General features: G+C 49.8%; 1 protein-coding gene across 1 annotated transcript; it reads left to right on the top strand.

Annotated features, from left to right (window-relative positions):
* Positions 1–1,009: 1,009 nt before the first annotated feature.
* On the top strand, positions 1,010–8,515 carry PRDM14 (PR/SET domain 14). Its single transcript, XM_061995883.1, is given in 6 exon segments — positions 1,010–1,613; positions 1,806–2,161; positions 2,350–2,620; positions 4,133–4,335; positions 6,068–6,169; positions 8,288–8,515. Coding segments are annotated over 6 exon segments (1,764 nt in total).
* Positions 8,516–9,405: the final 890 nt, after the last annotated feature.

The following is a 9,405-nucleotide window of genomic DNA, read 5'->3' as shown; positions in this document are numbered from 1 at the left end:
CAGGGATGACATACTGCAATGCCAGGGGTCACACCTGGGCCTCTGGGATCCTGCAACCTCTTCCAGATCTCTTTTTACAGCAATTGCAGCAAGTAGCCACTTAGGAGGAAAGGGAGGTTAGAAGGGGAAACCCTATCCAAAAAAAAAAAAAACCCAAAAAAAGAGAAACAAAACAAGAGGATGAAACTGCAGAGAGAATCACCCAGCACCTCTGCAAGGGGCAAGGGCCAGAAGTCTTTCCCCCGTCCCATTCTGGGCAAGTGCTGGTCACGGAGCCCAGGAAATCCCAGCAGGAGTCCAGTGCCCTGCCAGGCACTCAACGGGCAGCCCTAAGCTCAAATGAAATCACCTCAGCAATGCCTAGGAAACCTGCAGTGGCTGGGAGAGTGCTGCTGTGTGTGACCTCAGGATCTGAGAGGCATTTTTTAACTTTTAGTATCCAAACGCAACACCCACAACCCTCGAGACACTGTGTGGGGTCCGTGGGTCCCTCCTGCAGGTAGGGCTCTCCGTGGGGAACATCTGCCCGCGCCCCTCACCTCCTGCTCTGGGGAGAGGCAGACTCGACCCAGACTGTGCCCGAATCGAGATTCGGAGAGGCGGTAGGCAGAGCTGTCGGTGGGGAACGTGGGTCCATGAGGGCAACCTTCACCGTACCGTTCCCTCCGACATCGCCAGCCTCAGGGTGGAGAGGGGCTGCCCGGCCACTGCGGGAGCCGCTGCGGCTCCGCCCCAGGATAGGGGCGCAGGTCGGGACGGTTCCCCCGCCCGCCTCCGAGGCTGCGCGACCCCCGGGTAGGCTGCCCCCGCCCCCCCTTCCCCCCTCCCCGGGCGCATATAGCCGCGGGGGGCCGGCAGTGGCCGCCCCGACGGCGCCGGGCGGTGAAGAGCAGCGAGTGGCGGCTCCCGCGTCTCCATCCCGCCCCCTCTGCGGTTGGACCACGCTTCGGGAGCACTGGCGTCTGCCCCTCTGCCTCCCCCCTTCCTTGGCCCGGTCCGGCCCGACGACATGGCTCTGGCCCTCACCGGCGAGTTGGTCCCTGGAGACGGCAGAGATGCGATCGGGATGAGCCCCGCCAACTTCACTGCCTACTACCAGCCTTTCCTCCCTCCCACCCAGTACTTCGAGACGGCGCCCGACTTCTTCCAGTCCCTGAAGCCCTTGGGCGGACTGGTTCCCGCCTCCCCGCCTCTGCCCCCCTTCAGCTTCAGCAGCGTCCCCGCTTTCTTCAGCCAGTCGCCCTCGCTGCCCGCCGAGCACTTCCCCATCCTCCCGCTGCCCCTCTACAGCAAGCCGCCGACTCCCTGTCCGCCCCGTGAGCGCTCGGGCTCGCCCCGCGGGAGGGGAGCCCTGGGTTCACTCCCGCAGCCCTGCCCGAGCTCCCCGCGCAGGGCTGGCCGCAGCCCGGGTCCCGGCGGGCCGGCGGAGCAGAGCTACAGGTACCACTTCACCGAGGAGGAGCTGAACGCGGTGCTGTACGGGGCGCTCCGGAGCAACCAGCCGGCCGGGAACCTCCACGCCATGTCGGGGCTGCGAGTGCCCTCCGCCAGCCCGGGTAAGGGGGGCTCCGGCGTCTCCGCAGGGGGCTCCGGGTCGCGCCTTGCGGGTGGGTGTACAGAGGGGTTTGGGGATGGTCCCTAAAGGGGTGCCGGCGGTCCCGCAGCGGCCGGGCTGACGAGGCGGCACCGGAGACACGTCGGGGGTGCCTTCCCTGCACTTTTCTCGCGCTGCGAACGGGGAAATACCGGGGGACGGGTCAGGTTGCGACCGATGTCGGGGGGGCTGCAGGACATGCTCCGTCTAGCCCTGCTTGCACCTGTACTTCCGCATACGGGCTGAAGAAGAGGTCCCCTCCTCTGCAGGTGTTGCGGACTCCTCCTCCGCTCCGCTGCCCGACCAGGACGCGCTGCAGCTGCCCGAAGGTAGGGGCCCGGCGCTGCCCGCGCCTCCCGCCGCGTCCCGCCGCGGCCGAGCCTCCCTCAGCCCGCCCTGTCCCCCGCAGGGCTCTCGGTGATGCAGGTGGCGTACGGGGACGTGTCTCAGCTCGGAGTCTTCTGCACGGACCCCATCCCCAAAGGAGTCCGCTTCGGCCCTTTCCAAGGCAAAGTGGTCAACACCAGCGAGATCAAGACTTACGACGACAACTCGCTGATGTGGGAGGTAACAGAGGAGCCGCCGGGCTCTCCCTGCACCCCCTAAACGGGGCCGGGGCGAGGGCTTCGGACGCCCATCTTCCGTAGCCTACAAGAGAGGCTCGGGCTAGTGTGAGTGGTGGGAACGGCTCGAGGGGGACGGGACGTGTACGGGAAGGGTCGAGCAAACTTAATGCGATTCCCTCTCCCCTCCAGATATTTGAATTCGGACGCCTGAGCCACTTCATAGATGGGAAAGGGGCCTCTGGCAACTGGATGTCCCTGGTGAACTGTGCCAGGTTTCCCGAAGAACAGAATTTGACGGCTATTCAGTGCCAGGGGCAAATCTTCTATGAGACCTGCAAGGAAATCTTGCCGAAGCAGGAGCTGTTGGTGTGGTACGGCGATTGCTACGTGCAGTTCCTGGGCATCCCCATCAGCCTAAAGGGCGTGCCGGAGGGGAAGAGACCCCCGCAGGACCCCGAAGGTGAGCCTGACAGCCACTTTCCGGGGGCACGCTGCCCCTTATTCCCACGGACCTGTGTCTGGACGGGGTTAAAACCGGATGAAGGGAGGTAATGAAGATAGGGCAGGACTTTTTTTTTTTCTGTCTGTGTTTTCTGTGGAACGCTTCCCAGTCTCTGTGGGGGTGGCCGACCCGGCCTGGCCGCGGGAATGCCCTAGAGTGGCGGTGGCCCCCCAGTCCCGGGGAGCGAGCACTCGCCCTCCCCATCTCTTGCAGCCTCCAGCACCTCAAAGCAGCAGGCTCCCCTGGGCACCGGGGCACCCGGGATTTGCACCGAGGGCAGCTGCCCGCTTGGAAGAAGAGGCACCCCGTTCTGTCCCGCAGATTGCTCATGGGTCACGTTTACCCCAGGGAGTTAAATTGTTCATGTGGCGATTGTAAAACATCTGGTGGTGCTGGGTTGAGTTTGTCCCAGCTCTGCAGCGCCGTTGTTCGGTGCGGGGGATGTCTCATTGTGGCAGGAGAGAAGCTTTCGGGGGGCATTCGTGTTTTGGTCTCGTTTTATCCTACGATTGCACACTCTTGACTGTAATATTTTTCGTACGATTAACACTTGGTAAATAAGGCAGGCTGAAGTTCTTCCTATATGATAATGCTGATATGGCTTGCAAAAGAAATGCATTTGCTCCGGGAGAAGTTCTGCTTATAACATGTGGAAAGTGCGACGTTCTTATGAGCAAAACTTGTGTCCGAGGAAAACAGATTTGTGCCGGAGCCGGGAAAGCTTGAACGGGTGAGGGCTGGGCCAGCTGGGTGCAGCACTAAATGGGGAGAAGCAAATGGGCATGGAAATTATTGTAGCTGTTGGCTTGAGATGTTTGGTTCAGGACAGCCGGTAAATTGTTCATTTCTTTTGAAGGCTTAAGCCGAAGTTACTTTTATTAAAGGATGTGTAAACCTTTAAAACATTTCCATTGTCTTCCTAAATTCAGCAGTTAAGAACACTTTAGAAAACGAAAGAAAACCAAATAAACGTGATTTCATTCGTTAGTATTTTTGAAAACAATAGAGAAGACGTGCCAATTGGTTTTATTTTTAGGGAGAATTCGGAGGTAAAATTTGCAGACCGTATTGATAAGAAACACCTGGTGATCTTTCTTTGTGGGGAACTGCTTTTATCTGGCACTCAGTGTTGTTTTCTCGCATACTCTCTCAATGTTTATGGAGATAAAAGAATGAAATCCTGTCTTTGGTGAAGTCAGTAACTAAAACCAGTAATTTTATCAGGCTATGGTCTCTAGTTTGTCCTCCTTTAGGAAGGCAATAGAAAGCCGAGCGGAGCCGGGCAAGAGCTTAAGAAACCCGAGGTGTGTTTTATTAGTTATATCACCAGAATCCCTTTGCCGTTATTACCCTCCTGGAGATGTTACAATCCCAGCTGGATACTAGCTCTGACGAGGCAGCAGGTTTTAAACGAGCCCCTGTTGCTGTGGTGTAACACAGGGAGGTGGCACTTTCTCTTCTGCTGTACAGAAGCCGGGGAGAGCTTTAAGTGCGAGCGCTGCGGCAAGGTTTTTGCCTACAAGTACTACCGGGACAAGCACCTCAAGTACACCCGCTGTGTGGATCAGGGGGACCGCAAATTTCCTTGTCACCTTTGTAACCGATCTTTTGAAAAAAGAGACAGGCTGAGGATCCATGTTCTCCACGTTCACGAAAAGCACAGACCTCACAAGGTGAGCCTGCTCCTGGGTTTCTCTGCAGTTACTGGCTCTTTGAGGGGTGGGGGACTGACTTAAAAAGTCTTTTATTTTTTGATCTATATAAGGTGCTGATACCGTTCCCCCTCCCCTAGGTCCCTGGCAGTTTGCTGTCTGGACCACTCTGCCTGTGCAGGAAGAGTTTGTCTTGTGCAGCAGAGTCCAGATGGAGAAATTTAATGGCTTTATATTGGGAAAATAATCCCCACAGTCTCAGTGGGAGTTTGAAAGCAAATTATATTTCTCCTGGACTTTTTTTCATATTTACATGTGGGTTTTGCCACTTTTCTAATACAGAGTGAGGCTAAATCATATTTGAAGGCATTCCACTTGTCCAAAGTCAGGAGAGACGATGTCCCTCACGCCCCTGACTTTAGTTCTGTTGGACAAAACGGGAGCTAAAAGTTTTCTATTCAACATAAACAGCAGGTTTTCAATTGATGGAAACAAATCTTCGCTGATATACTTTTCTCATAGCCACCAAAAGCCTCTCTGTAGCACCTGTTTTCTCTAGGAACCACGGGGAGTGGAAAATCAAGACTTTTTTCTTTAAGACTTGAAAAGGGCAAGTTCCAGTGCTTGAAATGGCACAGTTAAAACAGTCCTGAAAATACTCCAAATACCTCTAAAATCCTGCAATAATGTGAATTTTGTCAGGAAACAACTTTAGATAAGTCAAAAATATTACCATATCAGAGCACTGCATTGATTTAGTAACACATTAAAAATACTATTCTGTTAAATATGAAGTGTTAAATACCATGTAATTCTCCTTTTCCTTTCCTTTGTTCCCTTTCCTAGAGCACTTATTTTGGAATGTATATGAAGGAAATACTTCAGAACAAGCAGGAATACAAACTTGTTCAGAATATATTGCATTTATATAGGAACAGAATAACCCAAAAAGCAAAGATCGAAAATAATTCAGTAAAAAATCACCTTCTTTCATGATCAATCTTGGCTTAGTTTATTTTTCATTTACGAAAGATAATTCCTTTTAAATTATTGTGAAGGGAAAATTGTTCAGGGGCTCATACAAATTGCAGTCAATCTCAATGCAAGTCAAGTAACTTCAACTTCAACTAAATTAGGTTTTGTTCTGTCACTGACAGCTCCTTGGCTGGGAGGGTGATGTGCTGCTTGTTCTGCTCCTAAGGGGAGAGGCAGCTCCGACAGATTAAACTGTAGGTTAAGTGCTGAAAAACAGTTATTATTTTAACCCTGTCTTTAAATTTGGGTTCGTTGGTCGGGTTATTTTTAGAGGAGTTTACTTCTTGAGCAAAAAATGAAAAATGGCAGCTGGAGCTTGTTTTACATTTTGAAGAGAAGCTGCAATTTTACACAAGTTCTCATATTTTGATTACCATAAGTCACTATTGTGTGTTCATGTTTGGAAGAAGTGGGACGATTTTTAATGAAACAATTATAACCACACACAAAAAAGCTTTGAAATTTTGCATGATTTTCCCTCTCTAAATAATAAAAAAGTGTTCTTATAAACAGATACAATTCTGACTATTTCAAATTGTTATCACTTGAATTGCTGTGTTTGTATATACATGACAGATGTGTACATACATAAATACATACACAAATGTATGTAAAAAAAAATGTATGCACAGGTCATCCACACATCTAATTTTCCTTTTGATCTATATTGTTTTGTGCTTCCTTTTAATTTTATTCCTTTCTTTTTTTTGTTTTTCAGTGCTCAGTGTGTGGGAAGAGCTTTTCTCAGTCCTCCAGCCTGAACAAACACATGAGGGTTCACTCCGGGGAGCGCCCTTACAAATGTGTCTACTGCAACAAGGTAAAGCAAACACCCCCCCACCCTCCAAATCCCTCCACTTCTATTTCTTGTCTGTTTTCTTTCAAGATAATACCTTCTATGTAAGTTGATAACCAGATGAGTGAGTATGTATTCAGGGCACAGTTATGAGTTGAAGTGACAAGACTGACTGAGACTGAAGAAACGGGGTCTGGCCTCCATCTGATGTGAAATTGGTGTTTCATCCAACAGGGAGAGCTCAGAGAGAGGATAAAGTCTAAGAAAGCTTGAGAGAATTTTAAATACTATCTAAGCCACTCAGATAGATGCAATATTCCCCTTTTTCTTCAGATAGATAGATTTTGGTCTTCCCTGCTTCTGGAGTGAGGTGAACAGATTTGGCCCTTAAGCCAAACCTGCATGATGTGACTTTGTGTATGTTTACCTTGAACAAACTAGGCAGTCGATGTGCAGCTGGGCAAGCAGGTATAATTTCAAAAAGAACAGGAATAAAGCCATAGAGAATTGATCAAAAATGTGCTCAGCAGTTAACTGCCCTTCACAGCTGAGCTGATTCAGATCAGCTCTCCCTGTGAGAGCAGTGATAGCTCTTCCAGCAGACAGAGGGTGGATGTACGGGCTTCTGCTGAGTGAATATCTGTAAGGTTCCAGGTGCTTTGGAATGTCTATGCAATACAAAAACACCGTTGCCACACAATAAGATGCTCCTGCTTTTGGAGCAAGGGAAGTTTACTTTATGACTGGCTAGACTAGCAGAGAGATGAAGTGTCCTGAACGTTAGAAGAAGCTCCTTTTGGCTGTTATATTTTTTTTTCCTCTCTCAGACAACCTAAACCCTTGTAGGCAGAGCTTAGGAAGAAATGTCATCTTTTAGTCTTCCAATTCAGGAAGATATGGTAGAGCTTTACCAGGGTACTCTGTGATCTCTAGGATACGTGTGATCTTTGACCAGTCCTAAGCCATTCTGATAGAACTGTTGCAGGTTGAATCAGAAGAAACCGTTAGCCCTCTGACTGCAGAACATAGCTGTCCTGGGAATTCATTTCTGCAGCTGGGAAACCAGTGGCTATTTTTAAACTGTCCTCACCTGCTCTTTCTACACGGTCATGATTCCTCTTTGTCTTTTCTACCTCTGATGGTGGCTGTGCTCCAGGGCAGCTTTGCTTTCCTTGCCTTGCCCCTTTGCTCACTGTCTTAAGTGATGTCATGAGGTATTAAAGAAAAAGTGTTGGGCCAAGATCACCATTCTGGTCCTCAAAGAAACTTGGCCTTCTTGCTACACACCTCAGGACTTGTTTGTAGGAATCTCGGGTCTGTTTATGCTCCAAGTTTCCTTGTGAAAAGGTATCTAAGATGTATCGCTCTTTGCTGTGAAAACTTGACTTGTGATGGTTCAGCAACATAATGGTACTAAAGAGGATTTGTTTCATGTGGTCTGCAAATAGTGAAGTGAAAGTGTCTCTTGGGAAATTGAAAGATGGGGAAAGCACAGGCAACTTTTTATCAGTCCTGCTCAAGTCTTAGTGAGAGGATTTTCTCCTCAAATGAAAAAGTCTTTACTAGGGCGACAGTATGATTGTGCACACTTTTCTACTCGAGTGTGGGGCAATGGGGAAAGAGGCTCAAAGATTTGACTGCAAGGAGAGCAGAGTATGATGGTGCAGGGGAAATAATATCAAAAAGTGGATGCTGGACTGCATAGATGAATTCTGGCAGATGGATCTTAAGCCATTGTATGTGCATCTGAAAGGGTTTAACTTTCAAAATGAAAACTGAAAGGAAAACCTCCATGTTTCCCAAACATAAAGGAACTGCAAAGCTAATTAAAACAGCATTGACTTCTTGTCCTTTGACATGTAGAAGATATTTAGTGGTGTTTCTGGTCAGTAATCTTTTCTCTGAGCTTCATCTGTCTTCATGGACTAAGCCACATCTGAATAGCAATAGCTGTTGGTTTTTCATTCCCTGTTGCGGCGGGGTTTTTTTTCTCTGATTATCTGAGGATGCAAGCTGTTTGGGGACTTATTTTCAGGGTACGGTGTTTCTGATGGGGCCTGGGTTAGATGAATTGGGAGATTCTATCTATCTATGGAAGGATGTTACTTTCAAACTGATTGTTTCGGATCCGTGCCCTTTCAGGCATTCACTGCATCCAGCATCCTGCGCACTCACATCCGGCAGCACTCAGGGGAGAAGCCCTTCAAGTGCAAGCACTGCGGCAAAGCCTTCGCCTCACACGCCGCCCACAACAGCCATGTGCGCCGCACGCATGCCAAGGAGAAGGGCTGCACCTGCTCCCTCTGTGGCCAGCACTTCCCTGGGAAGGATGATTACCGCTTCCATATGAAGACTCACACTGCTCATTAGGCAAAAGGCCTGTGGATGTGTCCTGGACTGGCCCATGTGTGTATTAATCTACGTGCATTTTGTTTATGTCATTGTTTTGCACTCCTCAAAAGGTGAAATTTAGCCTTGCGGCAGCTTTGTGGCGTATGTCCAGTCTGTGGATGCTGGGCATATTTCTGAATGCAAGGGACAGAAGTTTATCTCACCCAGGCAGCCTGAGATGCCACACTGGGGTGAAGTTCAACGTGCACTACCTCACCTTTCCCTTCCTCCTCCTGTACTTCTTAATTCCCACAGAAGGTTGTTTCACCTCCTGCGAGCCTTTTATGCACAAATACTGCCTTGAAGAGTGTTTCTGTGCCTGTGATGCACCATGTCTAAGGACTGCCTGTTATGGTCCTTAAACAAAGCTTCTGTGAAAGATGTTTTTATCCAGTGTGTTTCCCAGAGCCCATTTAACCTGTTTGTTTTGTTTAGTGTCTACTTTCACTTAACCTGCAAGTCTTTTAATGACTCTCCACTGACTGGTAGACCATCATAGGGGTATTTAAATCCCTTACTCAGGTACTGGCACATTGAGAGCTCTAGGGCAGTGAGGATCACTCTTCCAGAGGATAATGAAGCCTGATGAGCCCACGGGGAGAGCAGCAGGGTGTAGAAGAATAGCTGCCAGCTGGGAGAGGCAGTGGAGATTGGCTCTACCTTCTCAGTTTAGAAGACCAAAGGTGAAGATATACCCATGCACTAGTGAGTGCTCTGGTAGGTGACGAACAGTCAAGTGGCCTTGTGGAGGTGTTGCACTGTGGGCTCTGCACAGGCCAGGAGCAGGCATGATCCCACCACTGGGCTCTTCTGTCTCAGTTTCCCTGATCTGTCTCTCATCCTGGCCAGATGGGCCTTCACATCAAGTC

This window comes from Colius striatus, chromosome 4 (assembly GCF_028858725.1).
Source record: "Colius striatus isolate bColStr4 chromosome 4, bColStr4.1.hap1, whole genome shotgun sequence".
Taxonomy (NCBI): Eukaryota; Metazoa; Chordata; class Aves; order Coliiformes; family Coliidae; genus Colius; species Colius striatus.
This window is presented reverse-complemented; position numbering and strand designations above follow the sequence as displayed.